The following is a 24,303-nucleotide window of genomic DNA, read 5'->3' as shown; positions in this document are numbered from 1 at the left end:
GCTGCCTTGAGATGTCATTTGCCAAAGGCAGAACAGCCTGTTCTCTCAACAAGCAAATCCCCAGATGGGAGCCCATTCAGGGCTGCCACGTTTTTCCTGATGAAATTCCTGACTTGGTGTGTTGTGTTTTTTTAAAAACACGCCCACTGCCTCCCAAAACCTCAGCCGGAGAAGAGAAACATTTCTCGTTGAATTACTGGGTTTTGAAAGGGTGTCAAGTTATGCCCCACTTTCATGGCCTACATACGCCACTCTTTCCACTCACTGCTTTGGAAGAGAGTCCCAGATGGCAGAGCCTGGCTGTTATCTCAGGCGCCCTTGCATTTCGCGGATGGGAAAACTGAGGCTCGGAGAGGCCAAGGAGGAGAGCCACACGCTGAGTTGGTCTCCGGGCCTCGGCCAGACCCAGATCTCTGGATTTCAGGCCCATTATTCTTCCTCCTTCATCAGAGGTCACCAACGGGCAGCCTGTGGCCACCTCTACCCCACAGATGTGCTTTCTTTGGCCCAAGAGTGTTTTAATTTGCATCAGTTGCCAGCATTTAGAAATCAGGAGATTCCATATAAAAACCCACATTTCTGGCTGCTCTTAGACCATTGGGAGATCTGCCAAGTGAGGTCTGCATTCCTGCCTGGTGACCATTGAGGATCTCAGTAATGTCCACTCCCTTTAGCCAGAGCATGTCTTCATTTTGCCGCAGTCCCCACCCTGCCCTCTAGTCTCCCTGGATGCTTAGGGCTGAATGTCAGTTACCATCATAAAACTTCTCCCTTCCTGGTTCTCTGATGGCAATGTGTGTGTGTGTGCGTGCACACACTTGGTCTGTCAGTCGTGTCTGACTGTTTGTGACCTCATGGACTGTAGCCCACCAGGCTCCTCTGTCCAGGGGATTCTCCAGGCAAGAATACTGGGGTGGGTAAGCATTCCCTCCTCCCGGGGATCTTCCTGACCCAGGGATCAAACCTGGGTCTCCTGCATTGCAGGCCGATTCTTTACCGTATGAGCCACCAGGGAAGCCTGATGGTGCAGTTAAAAGGAAAGTAAACGATACCTTGAAGCTGTGTCTTTATATCAAAAACAAAGAAACAAAAGATAAACTGAAATGGCTGCTTATTTTAAAACTAATGGTACAGAATATTATTTCTTTGTAGCAGGGAAGGAATTTTCTGTGAATTTAATGTGCAAGCAGAATACATCGGTGTCAAAACAGCCAGCCATCTTCACTCCCTGATATTCCCTCTGCCTCCCCTTTTCCGCCAGCATCCCATTTGTGACCCCCTCCATGCCAGGGCTGAGGTTTCCACTTACTTTTTTTAAGACAGAATTAAACTTCCTTGACCGAAGTCTGCCCCACTTCTCTGAAACTTGAAATGCTATTAAATGAAATTAAGAAGTTAAAAAAAAAGTCTAAATAATCTTTTCATTACTCAAGAAAGACCGTGTGTGTGCGTCTGAGTGAGTCTGCGTGTGTGTCCACGCGCGTGCATGCTATGTGACTTTGTGATGTGTTCTTGATTTATGGGATTTCCCCTGAATAGAACTGGATGAAAGTGTTTTTTCCCTGGCTCTGGGACTGGCACTTCTGGACTTTGGTGTAAATTTAAGCCAGGGTGCAAAGCCAAGTGGTTTTAACTCTCTTTTAATGGTATAGCAGGGAGCTGGGTTAAGGTTGGGTTAAGAGTGACGTTTCTTCTTTCTGGGCCATATTGGGAGGGCTCGTCGAGAGAAGAGTTGTGGATTCCAAGTTTTTAAAATGATCATCATGCTCCTTCAGGAGAGCTGACCAAGAGAAAAGAGACTCACGTTTTCAGAATACCTGCTGTGTGTCAGAACTCAGTGTAAAGTTTCTCTCAGTCTGCTTTCTGAAGTGAGCTATGGAAGTTTCTTTGAATACTGACCTGTTCTTGTTCATCTGTATTAGGAAAAAATAGAGAAAGATAGCTGTAAAGCACATAATGAGTAGTATTTCCTAGAACGAGGTGCAATTTGCTTAAGGGAGAAGAGTGCATTTAGAGGAAAAATATGTAAATGGCACAGGTGGCTTTGTGGCTGTGACAAGATCATGAGTGATGGGTTTGGTTTTGGCCTCACAATACTCAGGAGTGGTCAGGTGGTCAGCCTGCCCCTAAGCTTGGAAACCCTTCTAACATCGTGTACTTCCTCAAAGCACTTAAACTTGTCATTAAATACTTAGTTGTGTAACCTTCTGCATAGTTCTAGCCAACTTCTTTGAACCAAGGCTCTGTGGTCATTTCATTGTTGCTGCGTTCCTAGCCTCCGGGAGAGTGCCAGGCATGTGGTAAGTGCTCAGGGAATAGCAACACAGAACGGCATGGACACCCTGCGAGGCAGGAATTGTTGTCCCCATTTTACAGACGGGGAAACAGAGATTCAGAGGGGCTAAGTGACTTGCTTTAAGGTGTCACAGCTAGGATAGGGCAGAGCCATGGTTCAAACCATTATGTCCTCTGATCCTAGGAACACTCCCTTTCATTTATTTTTCCAAAGTTTTTTGAATGCTTTCCTGAACTTCAAAAAAATTATTTATGTATTTATTTTTGGTTGCGCTGAGTCTTTGTTGCTGCACAAGGGCTTTCTCTAGTTGTGACAACAGGGGGCACGCTGTTGAGGTGGCTTCTCTTACCGCAGAGCCCAGCATCTGGAGTGCACAGGCTTCAATCAGTGGCTGGGCTTTGTTGTTCCGAGGCGTGTGCGATCTTCTCCGACCAGGGATTGAACCTCTGTTCCCTGCGTTGGCAGGCAGATTCTTATCCACTGTACCACCAGGGAAGTCCTCCCTTTCATTTATAAAGCCCTCTTGAAAGCTTTTTCATAGCAATTGGACTCACTTCTACAAGATGACATTGGCCTATTTTTGTTGATGACTGATCTAAGGCACAGAAGGGGAAGGAAGCAAGTTAACTTTTATTTTTCCCCCTTTAGACCATCCTCACCAACTTTCAGTTTGGAGAATAAAAGCAATTTTTAATACCCAGGGCACCTCCACCTCAGGGGAGGGGAATGCAAAGTGATCTGATGAACAGCCAGAGTGAGCAAGGTCAGGGAAGACCCTAAACTGCATCACGGAATCACAGTAAGGGTAGAACTGTGTAGTTAGAGATAGTAAGTTGAGATGCCTAGGAAAATTCTAGCGTGTGGGAGAGGAAATAGTTAACTGCAGTTAACTATGGGATGTGGAATGGGGAGAGAAGAGATTTTTGTTTTTCACTTTATATACTCTCTGCACATTCTGAAAACTTTTACTAAGGGCATGGATTGTTTTATATTCAAATAAACAGTGAATTTTGAAATGTAACAGTAGCTGACTTTCACCTGGGACACTTAGAGTATCAAATAGTGAATTACAAACCTTTGAAAAAATAGGGATCCAGGAGTCTAAGCCAATAATAAATAGATAAGTAAATAAACAGCAGAGAGGGAGGTTTCTTGTTTACAGTAGAATGACAAGGGCTGACGGGAAGTGTGGAGGGAGGGCTGGATTGGAGGCATACCATGTTGCAACCATTATGGTAAAAGATTTGGTGCCGTCAGGAATCATTCATGGATACCAAGTCTGGGGTGGGGATGTTGATGAGAGCCAGGAACTTTGTGTGCTGTTTAAGGGTCTCCCCATGGATGGCTTGTTAATTTCAAGGGGGAAAAAGTGGTCACTGTGCAGTGGAGAAATCAGATGACACGTTGCCTGGGTGATCAGTATTAACATCATCAGTGAGAGGAGGGTGGGTACAGGGTACCCTTAGAAGGACACACCATCAGCCGTGCAGTGGGCTGGCCGAGAATGCAGAACTTGAGTCTAATCATGAAGAAACAGCAGAGGAACCCAGAATGTGGAACACTCTGTTTTTTAAAAAACCCCACCTTATTCTTTAAAAACGCCAGTGTTGTGAAAGACAGAGAAAGGCTAGATTCAAGGAGTCTAAAGAGATATGACAACTAACTTCAGAGACTATATCTAGATTGGGTCCTATGTAGAAGGGGAAATGCTATGTGGGACAGGGTTAGTCAGTTGACAAATCGTAATACGAAAGTGGATTAGGTAAAATAGGATATTGGCATTCAATGAACGGATGGTAACTGTCCTGAGATTATGTACGAGAATATTCTCAGGAAATACACCCCGAATGAATGAATTCTTTAACAGTAAAGGGCCATATATCTGTAACTTACTGTTAAATGGTTCAGAAAAAAATTAGATGAGTGTGTGTGTGTGTGTATTGTGTGTGCATGTATGTACATGTGTATGGAGAGAAAGAACAGTTTGTAAATCAAATGGGATAAGACGCTTACAGCAAGTGCATCTGGATAAAAGGTACACGTGTGTTCTTTGTACTAGTAAGTCTGAATACTCCAGTATTCATGGGCTTCCCTGGTGGCTCATATGGTAAAGAATCTGTCTGCAGTGCAGGAGACCTGGATTGGATCCCCTGGAGGAGGACATGGCAACCCACTTCAGTATTCTTGCCTGGAGAATCCCCAGGGACAGAGGAGCCTGGCAGGTCCATGGGGTCACGAAGAGTTGGACACAACTGAGCAACTAATCACAGCACAGCACAACCCTGTTATATCCTTTACTCCTCAGAAAGACCCCTGACATCAGGCATGGTTGTGCTTATTTTCACAGATGAAAAAACTGAAGGTCAGGGAGGTAAAGTTGCGTCAAGACCCAGAGCGAGTCAGTGCTAGAGAGGTACCCCCACATTTCTGCCCAGAACCCACACTCTTATCTATTAAACCGGTAATGGAACACCTCTTCCAGTGATGGCTTTTCAGTGTTACGCCAGCGGAGCCCTGGATAACATTAAGTCACTGAGTCATTTTTTTTTTGATCTCATTTCCATTCACTTTCAATTCTTTTAAGTTCAGAAAAAGAAGTCTCAAGTTGATGTGAGAAGGTTAACCGCCTATATCTGATGATTCTTACTGAATAAGAGAGCATCACTGGGCAGGTGACTCTTGCAGGTCCTCCACGTATATTTGCTCTCTGCTGTATCTCTATGAAGATAGTTTCATTATCCTCACTTTACAGATAAGGAAACTGAGGCATAGAGGTTAAGGATCTGGACAAGGGAGAAGGTGGCTTTTGAAACCTGGGAGTTTGGCTCAGACACTGTGCTTACTTGGGTTCACCGTTCTGTTCAACAAGCTCAGGGGCATGCATTTGAATGAATGAGAAAATAAAAACCCCCAAACCTTCAGTCAAAGTCCACTCTAGGCATCAGTCTCTGATCTTTCAAGTGCTGCCTGGACCATTCTTAGTTCCATGAATTTCCTTTTTGTTATATATGTATAAATGGGGATGCAGACAGTAATAAGATCTGCTGTTTACTGAGCACCTGCTAAGTGCCAGGTGCTGGGACAAGTACCTACACATCTTGTTTTTGTCTCACTTGAATCCTATGCAGTAAGTACTATTGTCCCCATTTTACAGATGAGAAGACTGAGGTTCACAGTGTCTCAAAATCTTCAGTTCAGTTGCTCAGTCGTGTCCAACCCTTTGTGACCCCATGGACTACATGGACCCCATGGACTCAAAATCTTAGGCAACCCATAAGTGGCAGAGATGGAGTTTGAAGCCACATTTCTCAGATTCCAGAGTCTGGATCCATCACCACCCTGCTTGGCCTGGGCCCTTGGGGAGCTGGCTTGAGGATTCAAGCTGTTTTCTGTGCTCTCTGGCACAGGGCGCTGGACAGGTAAAACCACCAAGGCCTGGGGTGGTGGTGTTACATCTGCTCGTGGAAAACTGACCTCAGCTGTTGTTGGGGTCTCTCTTTCCTCCTCTGCTGGGTCAGGGTGCAGACGGCGGTGCGGGGAGGGGAGGTCGGGAGGCAGCTTTCAGGGACTGCTTTATGGAAAGGCTTCTAGAAGGTTGTGTGGCCCGGAAGCAGCACTGCGCTGATGTCGGGGGCCTCTACCTCGGAACTACAAGCAAATTCTTCCCTCCAACAAGAGCACATTGTGTTCTGGCCCTGCTCTCCCACCCAAGCTACTTAAAATGCGGATCCTGCTGCCAACAGCTACTTTTAGCAAGGGCAGACTATCATAAGGAGAGAAACTTGTGAGAAAATAGCAAAATGGAAGCATTGTTCCTGAGGGTTTGGAGCAGGCTCCGGGAACTGTGGGGTGGGAGAGGCCTGGAGACGTGCTTTGCCATCACAAATAAGTTGTACAATAATAATAATAATAAAGTCCCAAAGCTTTTTCTGAAAACTGAAAGGAAGAGAGGGCTGGAGAAATGAGTTCTCGAAAGGTCAGAGTCCTGTGGTCCTGTGGAACCTCAGCTGGAGGAGCTGGGGGATGTTTGGAAGAAGAGAATCATATCTAGAGGCTGGAAGGAACCGTGAAATTGATGGAGTGATCGTTTGTGAAGAATGTGGGGCATGCGGGTAAGCTTGTGGGTCAAGAGGGTAATGGAGAAAAGGCCCGTTTTTTTGAGGAGTTAAGAGTTCCTAGGGACAAACAGGTATCATGAGATGAAAGGTTGCAAGGGCAGTTCCAACTCCACACCAGTTAGACCTTCTGATGCTGCCAGGAGGCTGCCTCATGCAGTAGTGAGTAGACCGTCCCCAGAAGCATTTAAGCAGAGCCTGTGTGATAATACAGGGATTTCATCTTTGAGCTAGGACACAAGACTTGAGCAGAGGCTCACAAACACTGGTCTGTGTTTCAGGACCAAGAGGATTGAGTAGTGACATTTTAATCCGAAAGATGAAATTAATGTTTTTTTAAAAGACTGCCCTTTGAGACTATGACTGAGTGGGTGTTACTCGCTCAGTTGTGTTTGACTCTTTGCGACACCATGGACTGTAACCCTCCAGGCTCCTCTGTCCACGGGATTCTCCAGGCAAGAATACTGGAGTGGGTTACCATTTTCTTCTCCAGGGGATCTTCCCCACCCAGGGATCAAACCTGGATCTCCTGCTTTGCAGGCAGACTCTTTACCGTCAGAGCCACCAGGAAGCCCCTTTGAGGCTATGCCCTTCCTGTGTTTGGGTGTTTCAGTGTCCTTTATAAAATTACCAGTTTGTGGAATGGAGAAGCCTGGAAATATCAGGATTAGATAATGTCCCAGTCTGTTCCATTGCTGAGATTCTGTGATTTTAGGAAAATATGCTTCTGATTTGGATGAAACAGGATAGGGGGAATGCATGTAAAATCAAGCCTAAAACTGACACATCGAGAAATGGTCGTGTCAGCATATTATTTAGAAATGTGGAGTTAATTACCAGAAGGAACAGCTAAAAAAGTTGACAGTGGTTGCCCCTTGAGAACTGGGCTGGAGGTGCGTTTTCCTTTAGTATCTATTCTGTATTATATGAATTTTGAATTTACATGTAGCTATATGAACTTTGATTAAAAATTTCAAAAACTTTAAGAAATAAAACACGATAGTAGCTGCCATTTTTTGGATTCTGTGCTAAGAGCTTTTCAGATATTGTCATATTTAATTAATTGTATCTTAGAAATGAGGAAATGTGCTCAGAGAGGTGAAGTGATTTGTTTTGCTCTACAAAGAGGGCTCCCTGGTGGCTCAGTGCTAAAGAATCTGCCTGCCAATGCAGGAGTTTCAGGTCTGATCCTTGGGTTGGGAAGATCCCCTGGAGAGGGTAATGGCAACCCACTCCAGTATTCTTGCCTGGAAAATCCTATGGACAGAGGAGGCTGGTGGGCTACAGTCCGTGGGGTGGCAAAGAGTCAGGCACAATTTAGCAACTGAGCGCACACGCACAAAGAGGGAACTGCCAAGGCTTTTTTTGACTTGAGAACCCAAGTCAAACTCATATACACAATTCTCTGTTGTCCTCTGCCCAAGGTGAGACTTCTGTGAGATTTGAGAAGAGGGAGAGGATGAGGAGGTGGATGGTGCTGCAGAATGGACCAGAAGATAACTGGAAGAGAAGTGATGACAAAAAGAGGAGGTTGTGGTTTGGTTTCTAGATTGTGCGTTCTGAGAAATTCTGCAGAGAAGGCACAGATGCACATTAAAAGAGAAATTAATGAACAGTTTCTTGTTTCATTTTGGCCTTGATGGGAGGGAGGCAGAGAGGGAGAAAGCAAGCTGTTTTTGAAGACTCCGCTCTGTGCCAGGCACTGTGCTAGGAACCTTATGTAAATATCAGCCCGTCTAGTGCTCACCATGACCCTGAGGAATAATCATAGTCACTATGGAGGTCACTTTGGAATGCCTACTGCAGGGTTTCTCAGCTTACAGTTGGGGGCTGGATAGTTCTGTTGCGGAGGCGCTGAGCACCGTAGAATTTAGCCGCACCCCTGGCCTGTATCCTGTAGATGCCAGGAGCATCCCCCACCCTCTCAAGTTGTGACAATCAAAAATGTTTCCAAGAAATAGAGACACAAACATAGACAACAAATATGTGGACACCAACTGGGGAAGGCGGAGTGTGGGATAAGTTGGGATTGACACATACATATATTTACTGTGCTGTGCTGTGCTTAGTTGCTCAGTTGTGTCTGACTCTTTATGACCCCATGGACTGTAACCCGCCAGCCTTCTCTGTCCATGGGGATTCTCCAGGCAAGAATACTGGAGTGGGTTACCATGCCCTCCTCCAGGGGATCTTCCCAACCCAAGGATCGAACCCACATCTCCCGCATTGCAGGCGGATTCTTTACCCTCTGAGCCCCCAGGGAAGCCCATGAACACTGGAATGGGTAGCCTATCCCTTCTCCAGGGGATCTTCCCAACCCAGGAATTGAACCAGGGTCTCCTGCATTGCAGGTGGATTCTTTACCAGCTGAGCTACCAGGGAAGCCCCATATATATACTACTATGTATAAAATCGGAGAAAGCAATGGCACCCCACTCCAGTACTCTTGCTTGGAAAATCCCATGGACGGAGGAGCCTGTTAGGCTGCAATCCATGGGGTCGCTAAGAGTCGGACACGACTGAGCGACTTCACTTTCACTTTTCATTTGTATGCATTGGAGAAGGAAATGGCAGCCCACTCCAGTGTTCTTGCCTGGAGAATCCCAGGGACGGGGGAGCCTGGTGGGCTGCCGTCTATGGAGTCGCACAGAGTCGGACACAACTGAAGTGACTTAGCATGTACAAAATAGATAACTAATGAGAATCTACTGTGTCGCTCAGGGAATGCTACTCAAATGCTCTGTGGTGACCTAAAATGGGGAGTCTGAAAGGGGAGGGATACAGGTATTCATCTGACTGATTCACTTTGCTGTATGGTAGAAGCTAACACGACATTGTGAAGCAACTATATTCCAAGAAAAATTAATTTAAAGATAAATAAATTTAAAAATGTTTACAGACATTACCAAATGCCTCCTGGGCGGCAAGACCACCCCAAGTTGAGGATCACCAGTCTCCTGTGACTGAGCATGCCATATGGATTGTCTTCAATCACCTCTACAGCTAGTGGTTGGGATGTCCACCTTATAGATGAGAAAACTGAGGCTGAGAACAGGGGAGGGATTCACCTGGGGACATGTAGTTAGTAGTAGTAGAGCCGAAAATCAAAGTATTTCAATAAAGACCTGGATCTGGGCTTGACCTCGATTTTCCCCAGGCTAGCATTAAAATGCAGAATTGAATCATACTAGTATTTCATTAACGTTTTAAAAGCAGGCGGGACAGCACCAAATGCTGGCAAGGGTGTGGAGCAACACGGCCTCACATTCATTGCCAGTGTGAATGCAAAATGGTACAGCCACTTGGAAGAGAGTTCGGCAGTTTCTTACGAAACTAAATATACTCTTACTATTATCCAGCAGTCATTCTCCCTGGTATCTACCCAAAGGAGCTGAAAACTTATGTCCACACAAAAACGGGCACATGAATGTTTATAGCAGCTTTGTTCATAACTGCCGAAACCGAGAAGCAACCAAGATGTCTTTGAGCAGCTGAATGAATAAACCAGCTGTGGAAAACTATTTAGCACTGAAGAGAAATGAGCAATCAAGCCATGAAAAGATATGGAGGAAACTTAAATGCACATTACTAAGGGAAAGAAGCCAATTATATGCTGTGTGGTTCCAACATTGTATAAAAGGCAAAACTAAGGAGACAGTTGAAAGATCTGTAGTTGCCAGGGGTTAGGAGGAAGGAGGGGTGAATAGGTCGAGCACATGGGATCTTCAGGGCAGTGAACTCCTACATGTGGTACTTTAATGGTGGATACATGTCGTCACACATTTGTCCAAACATAGGTTGTATACCACCAAGATGAACCCTGATGCAAAGTATGGACTTTAGGTGATAATGTTGTGTCAGTGCATGTTCTTTGATGGTGGTAAAAATGTACCACTCCTATAGGAGATGTTTTTCTTTTGGCCATGTAGGATCTTAGTTCCTGACCAGGAATTGAACCCATGCCCCCTGCATTGGAAGTGCAGACTCTTAACCACTAGACCAATGGTAGGGGAGGTTGGTAGGTTTAGGGGATGTTGATAGCACTATGCATGCTTAGGGGAAGAGTATATTTAAGAAATCCTGTACCTTCTGCTCAGTTTTGCTGTGAACCTAAAACTGTTCTTTAAAAAAGTCTTAAAAAAAAAAAAAAAAGGCTGGTAGCATTGTAGCCAAGAGAACAGGCTCTGGAGCCAAAAGCCTTTATTCACTCTACTTACCCATTTGGAAACCCTGTCATGTTATTTAACATCTTTGGGCCTTAGTTTTCTTCTCTGTAAAATGGAGTTAATGATAATACCTCTTTACAGAGTTATTCTGAGGATTAAATGACACAGAGTAAAACAGTGCTTGGCAGATCAATATTCAGCATTGATGAATATGAGCTGTTATTCTTATTTGCGAGCTTTTAAATCCATTTCACGTACTCAGGCCTGGAACTCAGACCCCAGTGACGTACATCAGAACCTCATCGCCTAAGTGGCTGACTCTGCTTCTCTGCAGTCAAGTCCTGGAGTTGCAATTTGGGTCGATTTTTCACTGACCACTGAGCAATCATTTCCGGGCTGCAGAAGTAGCCAGATTTGGCTTGAATGTCCCAAGAAGAAGCCATCCAAGCTGATCAAGCATTCGCCTTCCCCACCAACGGGAGTCTCAGGAGAACTATGGAAATATCTCTGCACATGGAAGAGATTAATTCATGTGGCCACAAATAGCTCGAACACTGTGTCCTCAGCGCTGTGATCTCCTATCCCCTGAAATTTACTCAGGGTGCCAGCTCGGCAGCCAAAAAAGCCACAGGGCTGCCTTAGCTACCCAGCCTGTTTAGCTGGGGGACCTCTCAGGAACTGAAGGGGACAGAATGAGATTAAGTAGTTTGATTGTTTTTAATTTCACCCTCCCACTACCACCCCCATCAGAGCTTACTTCTGCCCTCCCACACAGCAGCCAAATGAGCTTGTTGTATGGCCAGAGTTCCCACCTCCCAGGCCTTTGCCTCCCTCATTCCCCCACCTAAAAAACCCTCTTTTATCCCCATGACCACCTTTCCAGTCTCTACAAGGCTAAACACCAACATCTTTCAAGTTTAGTGCCATCACCACCACATCCTTCTAGCAGATCACAGATGTGTGACCTGGAATAGGGTTTAAAACCTCAGCTCTGCTAAGAAGGGGCAAAGGGCTTACTCTCTCTGAGCCTCAGTTACTGGCCCTGTAGAATGGGAAGACTGATTGGTGTCTTCTTCAAAGGATCATTTCAGATTTAAAAGAGAGAAGTGTGCTAGGAGCTTGACACTGATGAGCATGTGATAATGACTCAGTTAGGTTAGCTCTGGGTGGGTGAGGCAGAGAGACCCCTTTGTATAGCTGGGGACGGCAGGAGAACATGCAAAGAGGCGACAGGGAACACCGAGTGGTCAGAGTCCTTAAGCAACAGGTGGTGGCAGCTGCCATTTGACTGGCCACACCTCCATTAATATGGCAGATAAGGAGACAAGGCATCCTTATGGATTTAGGCAGCAACATCAGTAAGAAGAGCTTGGCATCAGCTTCCGCATGCCCATAGTCCCAGAGGGCTCCAACCAAAATCTCTACTGGAGGCACAGGATTGACTCTCACTGTCCAAGTCGGGTCCCATATCCATTCCTGAACCAATCACGATGGCCAGCGATGAGTCAAAGCTCTGATTGGCCAAGCTTGGAACATGTGTCCATCCCTCAACCAATCACATTGGTTGAGGACAGGCCAAAGCTCTGATTGGCTAGGCTTGGGCCCTATGCCCATCCCTTTAAAAGACAATGTGAGACTGTCAGATCAGATCGGATCAGATTAGTCGCTCGGTCGTGTCTGACTCTTTGCGAGTCCATGAATCGCAGCACGCCAGGCCTCCCTGTCCATCACCAACTCCCGGAGTTCACTCAGACTCACGTCCGTCGAGTCAGTGATGCCATCCAGCCATCTCATCCTCTGTCGTCCCCCTCTCCTGCCCCCAATCCCTGCCAGCATCAGAGTCTTTTCCAATGAGTCAACTCTTCGCATGAGGTGGCCAAAGTACTGACTGGAGTTTCAGCTTTAGCATCATTCCTTCCAAAGAAATCCCAGGGCTGATCTCCTACAGAGTGAGACTGTCAACTTCATCCAATTTGTATAGACTGAGAGTGAAGGAGGAGTGTTTCTCTAGAGGAAAGTCGAGATGCTGTTAGAGAAGGTGAGGTCAACACTGGGCAGTTAGGGATAACAGGTATCAGTTTGACCCTTGAAGAAGATGGTTGCATGGTTAGAATGAGAGTTCAAAAAGTGGGACAGGAGGTCTTGACTGAAGGGAAGGGAACCTCAGAGAGAGGAAACAGCATGAGCAAAGGCCCCAAAGCGTTAAATGACATGTTTAGGAAGAGATACCGAGCTCACATGTGTGGGTCACAGGGAATTGGATGGGAGTAGGTGGACAAAGTTGGGGAATTGAGAAGGGGCCAGGTGACCAGGGGTCTTGAATGTCAGATGGTTCAAAGAGGAAAGGGCTATGGTCCACCTTGTGTTTTAGAATTTATTCCTTCATCCAACACAAATTTGCTGAGCACCTACTATATGAAGACACAAACTCCTTGGTTATATTTTCATGATACCCAAGGACACGATAGGGGACGCTGCGTCCGAGGCAGGGTGGCCAGTGGGGAGGCCAGAGCACCGGTGCAGACAGAAGAGGATCAGACTTAGTGGGGATGTGGAGCATATTTCCCCCGAATCACAGCTCTGCTCAAAGCTAAACCTGGACTGTGTAGAGAATGCTTGAGGCAGATTGCCAGGCTCTCATTTGATGCCGCTTCAGGGCAGCCTGCTGGGAACAATTTTGTAGCATCTGCTTGCATAGACTGCCACCCACCGAATTAGCCTAGATTTGAATCCTTGCTGCTGCATGCACTACGGGCTCTATGACCTGCCCCACCTCTCTGGGCCTCAGTCTCCTTCTCCAAATGGCTTAGTGATAGTACCTGTCTCCTGGGCTCATCGTGAGGATTAAATGGGACTGTGCCAGCCAAGCGCTTGGCACATAAGAAATGCTCAGTAAATGGCAATGTTACTAATTACTCTTATTACCATTTTCAAGGCACGTCACCTCTAGTACTCATCTGACTCTCTTGGAAAATGAGTCTTGATACCATGTATCTTGGTGGAGAGGTAAAGCACTTAGCAGCTCTGTGACCTTGGGCAAATGATGTCACCTCTCTGTGCCTCAGATTCCTCGTCTAAACAAACAAACAAAAAAAAAAAAAAACAGAGCTAATCTTAGTACCTGCTTACAGGGCTGCTGTGCGAATTAAATGAATTATGTTAGGTGCTTGGAAGAGTTCCTGGTACGTAATATGCTCTTGATATACATCAGATAAATAAATATCAGTAGTCGTATGCTTTTAATGAGTAGGAGTAATAGTGATAATTAAGTGAGGTTATGACATAATAAGCGCTTATTAAATAGTGGCTATTACCCTTATCATCATCTTCCCATCACACACTTTGAGGGGAAATGACAGCATTTGGTTTTGCGGACAAAAGGGACACCATTTCCTCCCACAAAGGCAGATGCCTTTCTTCCCAGATCACACGGATATTAAATATTGCTCCTTGGGTGGGGTGAAAAGACATCCATTGAGGAAAATTTGCCCCCAGCCTTCTTCAAACAGGACAGGAAAAGAAGGCTGGTGCCTCTCCCTGACTCACTTCTCCCAGGATAACAGGAGGGGTGCCCCCAACTCCTCGTGACAGTCCTGTCGTTCCCAGGATTTGACTGTAGCTAGCGTTTTGGTGTTGTGACTTGGAGATTTTTTTCCCCTCCCTTGTGCCTGGAATAATTTGTGGCTCCATTTACAAGAGTAAAGTTCTTGTGATCAACCCCACTCAGGTCCCGGAAGGAGTAATGCCTGGAAAGTGGTTTGGAAAGGTCAGTTGAGGGCAAAGTCCAAAGTGATTTTAAGTGGCCCAGCTAAGTGCCAGGCCGAATGGGGAGCCCTTTTAATTTATGACAGCCTTGCCCTGAGAAGAAAAAAAAGACAACACTGCTCTGGAGCCGTTTGACTGCAAAGTAATAAATCCCTCTGTGTATGTAAAAAGTACAGACAAATCTAGCTCACGTTTCAGAAGGAGAAAAAAATCTCAGTTGGGGGGGATTAGAGTTGAATTCATGGACATGAACCTACAGGAGGAACTTCGTGGAGAATAAGGGTTTTATAATCATCGTACTTTTGTATTTATATGGATTTGATCTGAGACTGTTTGAGATCACAACTTTGTGTGATCTGAGATCACAACTGAGATCCAAAGTTGTGTGACTTTAAGCAAGTTACTTCACCTCACTGTGCCTCATCTGTCCAATGGAAAGAATAATAGTACTAGTTTCTAGTTGTTGTAAGGATTGAAGGGATTATTAGGCATAAGGAAAAACAGTGCCTGGGATACTGAAAACAATTGGTACAAGGGTTACTTAGTATTACCTTATACAGACTTCTGTTTGGAGGTTGGTGGTAATTTTCTGCCTGGCACACAGGAAAGTCAGTCTAGAGAATGGCCTTGTTGTTTGCAAGAGAAACCTGTAATTGTCTATTTCTCCTTGGTTTTCTAGCTTGGAGTCCAATGAAGGTATTTCATCATGTCTTGATTTTTTTTCTTTTTTAATCCAACCTTTCAGGATATGCTTCCTAGCAAGGCATTTTAGAATTCTTGAATCCCAGAGAGATTTTTCTGGCCACATTAACTCACAGAGGAGCTCTTCAAAACCAAGAGGAGACTGCAAACCACTTGTTAGAAAACTGACTCAACAGATTTCTGCACCAGGCTCAGGGTACTGCATGACACAGTACAACTGACTCTTTGGGGAACCAGACCCTGATTTTAGAGCTGTACCTCCACCAGTCCACTTACTCATCACCACAGTCCTACAATAGATGCCATTTGCAAGTACAACAGATGTGAAAACTGAGGCACAGAGAGTTAAGTAACCCAAAGGGCTACTTAAGTAGAGTCCAGATTCAAACAGAAGTAGCCCGCCTCCAAAGTCTATTCTCTTCTCTTTTTCTCCCCAGTTTCTTAATTTGGAAACTATCAAACCCACAAAATTTACCAGTGTGGTCCAGTGAATATCAGATCCCTGTCTCATGGCAGCAGTTGTTACAAGTTTGCCACGTTCGCTTTATTACTCTCTTTATAAATGTTTGCTTGACCATTTGAGAGTTTTCTTGCAGACATCCTAATTCTTCATCCTTAAATACTTCAGTGTGTATAGTAGTTATCTATTTCTGTGTTACAAATTACCCCCCCAAAACATCATGACTTGATAAAACAAATACTTATTATATCACAGTGTGGAGGGCAGGAATCTGGATGAAGCTTGTTAGCTGGGTCCTCTGCTTCAGGGTCCATCACTAAACTGGAATCAAGGCCAAAGCTGGGGCTGTATTTATGTGAGGCATCATTATACTAGGGCTTCCCTGGCGGCTCAGATGGTATGAGTCCACCTGCAATGCAGGAGATGGGGGGTTGATCCCTGAGTTGGGAAGATCCCCTGGAGAAGGGAATGGCTACCCACTCCGGCTGCCTGGAGAATTCCATGGACAGAGGAGCCAGGCGGGCTACAGTCCATGGGGTTGCATAGAGTCAGGCAGGACTCAGCAACTAGCACACGTCACGTGGCTATTGGCAGGAGGCTGAAGCTCCTCTTCACATGGGCCTCTTTATAGGGCTGCTCGTGGTGTGTTGGTTGGCTTCTCACAAAGTAAGCAGTGAGAGAGCAAAGAGAGAGATGGAGAGAAATGGAGAGAAGGAGAGAGAGAAAAAGAGAAAGGGGAGGGTGAGCTGCTAAGAAGCCAAGGTGAAAGCCACAAAGGAGGGACCGAGGGGCAGTCAGAGGCTGTGGGTCATTCCAGAAAGACATGAAGGTGAATCCTGAACTGGTCTTGGGATGGAGAGGATGGCTGGGAGAGCAGTTGGGAAGATAGAGTCTCCTTCTGATGGTGGAGGTGAGGTGGAGTTAGGGAAAGGGAGGTGGTCGGATTTAGGGATGAGAGAGCTCTGCGAAGTCAGCATGTCTTTAAGAAGTGGGGGTTGTCTGGAATTTGGTGCATCAGCTTGTGATGCTTAAGGCAATACTGAGGATGGGAAGTTCTCCTTGGTAGCCAAGTTGAATCACATGATTCAGAATCTGCCTCTTTTAGGAGGGGCAGTCAGCCTTTCGATTAAGACTCCGACTGCTGGGGACTTCCCTGGTGGTCCAGTCGTTAAGAATCCACCTTCTAGTGCAGGGGATGACGGTTCGATCCCTGGTCAGGAGACTAGGATCCCACCTATCACAGGGCAGCTAAAGCTTCACCCTTCAACTAGAGAGAAGCCTGAAAACCACAACTAAGACCCAACACAGCCAAAAAATAAATAAATATTTTTTTTTAAAAAAGACTCAGCCTGTTGCCTGGGTTTAAGTTCCAGTGCTACTCAGCTGGGCAAGTGGTTTAAATGCCCTATTTCCCTATCTTTAGAACGGAAATTCTACCAGTATCTACTTCATAGGGTTGTTGTGAAAAGAAACCAGTTAACTGGTGTTTTCCAGATCTGCCATTCCAGACCCAGAGAGACCTCTGAGTTTTGGGGCTAGCTAACATTCCTTCCTCTTCTTTGGGTAACTTGCCTTGATTTTCCTTGAGGAGTCCCTCACCCACTCTCAGGTTGCAGAGATTTCCCTCTGCTCTAGTTCTGTGCTGTGGTGTTTCACTGTTTTATCTATTACCCCAAAGTTTCATGATGAACTTACATGTCTCTCTCTCTCTCTCGGCTACTGGACTGGGAGTTGCCAGTCCAGATCCATTCCACTTTCTTGATGTAAAATCATCTTGATTGTCCTTTTGGGAAGCACTCCTTCCCCACTCTCAGTTCAGGAGGGTCTGACTCCCCTTCCCACATGCCTGGTGAGCATATGACACAGGTTTGACCAATGAGTACTATATAGCATCACCCTGGTGATGGTGATTGGTTCAGGGATGGGCACGTGGTCCAAACTTGGCCAATCAGAATAATTCCTGAGTGTTAGCTGGTACTATTAAGAAAAAATATAACATTATAGGGATTGAAGAGCTGGCAGGGGGTCAAGCTGGACACACCAAGGACTATCTTTGCCAACAACTTGGGGCAAAGAATGCTGAGAATGAAGCCAACATGGAGGAGAGTAAAACAGAGCAAGAGGGATGGTAATGACTTTACTGTTTCTAAATCCCTTGATCAAGCTATATCTGAAGTTAGCTAATCCTAAGGTTTCTAGTTATGTGAGTCAATAAATTCCCCTTTTTACTTAAACCAATTTGAGCTAAATTTCCTGTCATTTGCACTGAAAATGGTCCCAATATGCACATCTTCCAGGGAAAGAGAATGATTTACTGTAAATCCTTACCACAGAAGCTAATTTGTTTGCAGCAAAACTTTGCTGTAAGAGAGCACGGCTGATATTCTTAGAAATCAGAGCTCTTGGCTTTCTGCCCTCTATTTGTAAAAGATGGTGCAGCAAACCCTCTAACCTTCCTGCCTTACGTAATGGGTTTGCCCATCCCCCAGGAAGTTCATCAAGGTCTAGTTGTTCCCTTATTACTGCTAGGATCTTGAGTAAGTCACTTACCCTCTCTAAGCCTCAACTTCCTTATCTGTAAAATGGATATATTAATAGTACCTAAAGTTTTAGAAAATAGTAAAATAATATATGTTAAGTATTAGGACAGAGCTGGGTATATAGTAAGTGCCCAATAAAACTATAGCCATTTATAATTATTGTTAGATGAACGATCTTATGTGGGCCCATTATTGTTCAAAGATCTGTGAGAAGATATACCCGGAGTATGATATGCCTGCCTGATATCTCAGGAATCTTCATGGAGGAAAATGGCTTGATCTGGCCTTTCAAGGATTCACCCCAATTTAAAAATATAAATAAATAGATGGGCTTCTTAGACAGAGTGGACAGAAACACAAACCAATGAACTATTATTATATAAACAAGAATGCAGAAGCATGAAGAGGTTAATCATTGGCCCAAGACCACTTTGGTCCTAAGTGGGGACACAGGATTGGTGTATCTGTATCCAGAGCCCACATTCCTAATCACTCTGCAAGTAACCCAAGTGTTACTTGCTAAATCATGTCCGCCTCTTTGTGACCCCAAGGACGTGTAGCCCACCAGGCTCCTCTGTCCATGAGATTCTCCAGGCAAGAATAGTGGAGTGGGTTGCCATTCCCTTTTCCAGGGGATCTTCCTGACCCAGGGATCAATCGTGGGTCTCCTGCATAGCAGGCAGTTTACCATCTGAGCCACCAGGGAAGCCTAACCACTCTGCAAATACTATTACTGATTTTAAAAACAAATGAAAAGAACAACAGCAGTTATTGAGGTCACATGGCTGAAAACTCAAATGGTGACAAAGATGTAAAAGAAAAGGCATGGAGATCACCCATGTAGCCAGGGCTAGAGCCCAGCTTTCTGGGCTCTGGTCCTCAAGGAGTTAAACCCTTTGTTCTGTGATCGTGGTCAGGCCCAGGCAAGGGAATCTGGGAGAGGAAGGCGACAGGCCAGCTGAGGGAGGGGTGGACAGCTCCAGGCAGCTGGTGCCACTGGGGGCTGTGGCCAGCTGTCTCCCACTGACCAGTCTGGGCACCCCCAGGCCTCTCACAGGCGAGGCCCGACAGCTGTGGGAGGGGAAGGGTGCCTGCTGCTTCAGTGGACCCGCAGAGCTGGCCAGTGACCCCGAGGTGAAAGCTTTGCCCGCCGGCCCCTCAGCCTCCTGACTCGCCATCTGTCTCGTGGCCTGGAAGTGCCATTTCAGATCGTTCCCTTCGGTGTAAATGGGGAAACAACTCTGAAATAGACAGTGGGTGCTGTGCAAGACACAGCATCTTTCAAAAGCCCTGATCCCGCAGGCTGCCAAAGGGTATTTGGTGGAGAAGGCTGGTTGGGGGTAACATCAAAGAGATGGTGCGGTGAGAAGACTGTGCCTTGGAACCCCAGGGGCCCAGGTTCGAATCCTGAGTCTGGGCAAGCCCCCTCACTGGATCACATGTCATGTATGTATTCCGTGAAGTGGCACTGGAAGGATTTAGTGAGATGATGTTGATTACACACAATGTCTCAAACCAAACTCCTAAGTTCATATCCTCAGCTGTGGCTTTGGCAGGTGTCAGTAATGTCTAACGCGGCTCCCGAGCCGCATTAGGCATTACTGACAGGCAGGCTCTTTAATCTTTCTGGGGCTTAGTTTCTAAATTTCTAAAATAGGGTGACAATTTTGTTGCTGTTTAGTCATTAAGTTGTGCCTGACTTCTTTGTGACCCCAGGGACTGTAGCCCTGCCAGGCTCCTCTGTCCGTGGGATTTCAATATCTACCTTATCGCCTATCAGGGTAAGAAAACAAAGACACTTCCCCTAGGGTAAGAAAATAGATGCACTCTTTTTAAAAAAAGTTTTTTTATTTGGCTGCACCAAGCTCTTAGTTGTGGCATGGGAGGTCTTAGTTGTAGCATGTGAAATCTAGTTCCCTGACCAGGGGTCAAACCCAGGCCCCCTTCATTGGGAATGCAGAGTCTTAGCCACTGGACCACCAGGGAAGCCCCAGTGCACTCTGTGTAGAACTTTAGTAAGCGCTGTTAAGAGAGGCCGTTTGTCCTGGTGAGTAATTCCACTACCTGCCAGCTGTGACCTGAAGCAAGTGACTTCTCCTCTCTGTGCCTCTGTTTTCCTCATTTGTAACGTGGAGCTCCTCATAGCCCCTTCCTCAAAGGCTTGTTGTAAGGACTAGAGGAAATATGATAAAAGCCCCTGGAGAATAGTGGTGAGCACACTGTAGACGTCAGCCCTTAATGTTATGAAAGTGCTTGTCGATTGTGAAGTTGATTGTGACTAGAGTTCTTGTGTTACTGACATTCTTTCTAGAAAATTCCTCACCAAAGAGGGCACAATAGACAAGCCAAGGAAAGGCACCATGTTATAACAGAAAGACCTCCTTAGAAGATGAGGAGTAGGGCAAGGGGCCCACTGATTTCAGGGGACATTTTCTGTGTCCTTGAGAGAACCTAAGAGTTGAGTTCATGCAGCTCCAGAATGGAACCTCTTGAAAGCCTCCAACAACCAGCTGTGCAGCCTTGAAGAGGTACTTAGAGACGAATTAAGTGTGCGCAGGTCTCTGGGGAGAGAGACCTTCTAGGCTGAGGCCCCTCTCTGTTGCTAGCTCTGTGACCTTGGGCAGGAGCAGGTGACTTAACCTCCCTCTCATCTGTGAGAGGAAGACCCCAGCAGACTTGCCTCACAGAGAGGATTCTGTGAGTGAGTCCTCGTAGGGTGGTGGTTCCTAACCGGGGGTGACTTTTTCCCCCTACCTGCAGTCGACATTTAATAGTCTGCAGGCATCTTCGTCACAGCTGAGAAGAGGTTAGAGTGAGTATATGTTATAGAGGTTCCAGTGAGTAAAGGCCTGGGATGCTGCTAAACATCCTACAGTGCCCAGGACAGCCCCCCAGCAGAGAATTATCCAGCCCAAATGTCAAAAGAAATCCTGACCGAGTGTACGGTTTCAGCACAGTGCCGTTAAATGGTAAAGGCTCATATTTGTTGAAGGACTTAAAAAAACTTGCTCTCTCCATCTCAGCTTTCTTCTAGCATGGAGAGGATGTATATATGTGTGTGTGTGTGTGTGTGTGTGTGTGTGTATATATATATATATATATATATATATATATATACACCTCACAGATTTGTCATGAAATTTAAAAAAGTAGTTCAGTCGCTCAGTCGTGTCCAGCTCTTTGCGACCCCATGAACCGCAGTACGCCAGGCCTCCCTGTCCATCACCAACTCCCGGAGTTCACTCAGACTCACATCCATCGAGTCGGTGATGCCATCCAGCCATCTCATCCTCTGTCATCCCCTTCTCCTCCTGCCCCCAATCCCTCCCAGCATCAGGGTCTTTTCCAATGAGTCAGCTCTTCGCATGAGGTGGCCAAAGTACTAGAGTTTCAGCTTTAGCATCATTCCTTCCAATGAACACTCAGGACTGATCTCCTTTAGGATGGACTGGTTGGATCTCCTTGCAGTCCAAGGGACTCTCAAGAGTCTTCTCCAACACCACAGCTTAAAAGCATCAATTCTTCAGCTTTCTTCACAGTCCAACTCTCACATCCATACATGACCTCTGGAAAAACCATAGCCTTGACTAGACGAACCTTTGTTGGCAAAGTAATGTCTCTGCTTTTGAGTATGCTATCTAGGTTGGTCATAACTTTCCTTCCAAGGGTCCCAGTAGGACCTGTCAAATAATTAGTGCTCAGAAAAGTTTGTTACGTCGGTGACTTGTCTTAGTCTGTTCGGGCAGCTGTCACAAGTTACCATAGGCTGGGTGGCTTAAACAATAAATGTTTACTTCTCCCAGTTCCAGGGGCTAGAAGTCCAAGGTCAAGGCAGATTTGAAGTCCAGTAAGAGTTCGTTTCTTGAGTGACCATTTTCTCATTGTGTTCCCACCTGTCAGAAGGGGCCTGGGAGCTCTCTTGGATTTCTCTTAAAGGGAAGCCAGTCCCATTTAGGAGGGCTTCAGCCTCATGACCTAATCACCTTCCAAAGCCCCCACCTCTGGATATGACCACACTGGGGGTCATGTTTCAACATATGGATTTTGGGAGAGGCAGAAACTTTCAGATTATAGCATGTCTCAGATCTTACCTAATTGTTGCCAACTGTGCACTGAGAAGAGGCATCAGGTAGGAAGGGAGGGGAGCATGAAGGGTAATGATGCAGGCTTCACCATCTCTTAGCAATTCTTTTGAAAAAAATATAGTTCTTTGAAAATGTATGCCCCTGAGATAGCCATGGGAAAATTCCTCCTTTATCTGGATGGCCTTCACTTCCCTGGGCCTCAGTTTCCTCATCTGTAAAATCGAGCTAATTATAGAATCTGCATCATATTGTGGATTCAGTGAGATTGCCTATGTAAAGTGCCTACAATAATGTCTGCTGTTTCCTAAATGCCGTGTAAGAATTGGCCAGGGTGGCCGGACTCTGAGTGCTGATCTGGGGGATTTTTAGAAAGCTCAATCTCCTTGTTTTGTTCTGTTTTTTAACCAACCCCAAGGCATCTCAGAGAGTTCAGCAGCCTGTCTTACACCTCAGCGTTTGATGATTTTGGACAAGGTCTGCCTTTCACCTCTGCGGCCGGCTGGGCCCTGCTGGGCGTGTTGCCGGAAGGGGTGCCTCATTGCTCCTATCTGCCTGGTCAGTGGTTGTCGAAAGCTCTTGATGTAATGATTGGGTGTTTTGCTTTAGATTTCCAGACCTCAGGCAGGCTCCACTGCGGAGGGTGGAGGCGCTGGGACCATCAGATCAAACCAGCAGCTGTTGAGTCTCACAGCATGGAAGATGCTAAGCTGCCCTTCTCTGGCCTGAGGTCCGGCACGCAGGCTCTTGTGTACCTGCAGTGAGGGCTGACTTGGAACCCAGGTGGTCGGGGCACAGAACACCCTGAGCGCTGAGGACCTCAAGAATAAGTGTTGACCTTGGGATCTGGGTACCATTCCCCAGTGGAAGTTAGAGTCTTATGGTCAGGGTTGTCTTTTCTCCAGTGCCTGCTTGTGTTTGAACTTGTTCCTCCCCTAGACTCACCCATTGGTTCCCTGTAAGACCATCCGACCCTCTACCAAGACAGACCATTGGTGGAGAAGGCTCCTCTCTCCTTACTTCTAAGCTCAGAACCCTGGGCGGTCTTGCCTGTGGAGATGGGGTGCGTGGCTCTGTGTTTTATTACTATTTATTGTTCTTGTTATTTTAACATTTACGGAGCACGTCTTAGCTGTGAACTCATTTCTTGGGCGTCACTGCGGTCTAAATCTCTCCAGGGTGCAGGGCCAGAGGTTACTTTGATTCGTTTTTGGCTTTTGCCCTATTTAATTTATTAAAAATATTGTTCTGCTTGGGGATCCCTTTGTTCTAAGGACTTTTCTGGAGATGGCTCTGAGTCCACCCTAAGCCTCCAAACACCATTGTTTGAGCATAAGCCTGGGCATACTTGCAGCCAAGAATCGGCAAACATTTTTTGTAAAGAGCCAGATAATAAATGTTTTGGGCTTTGCGGTCCAATGGTCTCTTTTGCAACTATTCAGTTTTAACTGCCATCACATGACAGCAACCATAGACAACACCTAAACTAACAAAATTTAATGAAAACAGAAAGCAGCTAGAATTTGGCCCAGGGGTAGGAGCTTACTGAATCCTAATGTAGATGATGCGGTTCTTGTTCTTCTAATAGAAACTCATCTTTAGTTCTTCTGTGGATCTCAAATATAAGTCCTTCCGTTTCAACCTGTTTCTATTTCTTTGTTTGATCCCCTGGAGCAGGGGCCAGCAAACTGCAGCCCATAGGCCAAATCTGGCCAGATAACTATTTTGTCAATAAAGTTTTATTGGAACACACAGTCATGCCCACTCACTTCTGTATGGTCTGTGACTGCCTTCACCCTACACAGGCAGTGTTGAATAGTTGTGACAGAGACCTCTGGGCCTCCAAAGCCTGAAATATTTAATATCTAGCCCTTCACGGAAAATGTTTGCTGACCCCTGCTCTAGAAAGATGGAGAAGAGCTGGAAAACACCATTTCTTTTCATGGGGCTTCCCCAGTGGTCCAGCAGTTAAGACTCTACCTTCTAATGCAGGGGGTGTGACTTCAATCTTTGGTCAGGGAATTAAGGTCCCACGACTCAGGTCCCACATGAGGGTATGGTCAAAATATTTTAAAATAAATAAACTTAACTTCTTAGACCTTTCCCTCCAAGTTCTCCTTTTAGTCCTCCAAAGAGTTTCAGTTCAGTTCAATCCAGTTAAGTCACTCAGTCGTGTC

General features: G+C 45.9%; 1 protein-coding gene across 1 annotated transcript in view; it reads left to right on the top strand.

Annotated features, from left to right (window-relative positions):
* The first annotated feature begins 6,185 nt into the window (after window positions 1–6,185).
* EYA2 (EYA transcriptional coactivator and phosphatase 2) overlaps window positions 6,186–24,303 on the top strand; it is a 235,240-nt gene continuing 217,122 nt past the window's right edge. Inside the window, exon 1 of the mRNA XM_044927574.2 lies at window positions 6,186–6,408. Within this exon, the coding sequence (XP_044783509.2) occupies window positions 6,320–6,408 (89 nt within the window). The 5' untranslated portion in view covers window positions 6,186–6,319. The remainder of the gene's footprint in view (window positions 6,409–24,303) is intronic.

The sequence above is a fragment of the Bubalus bubalis genome, chromosome 14, assembly GCF_019923935.1.
Source record: "Bubalus bubalis isolate 160015118507 breed Murrah chromosome 14, NDDB_SH_1, whole genome shotgun sequence".
Classification (NCBI taxonomy): domain Eukaryota; kingdom Metazoa; phylum Chordata; class Mammalia; order Artiodactyla; family Bovidae; genus Bubalus; species Bubalus bubalis.
Note: the sequence above shows the minus strand (reverse complement) of the source record. Positions and strands in the feature narration are given on the sequence as shown.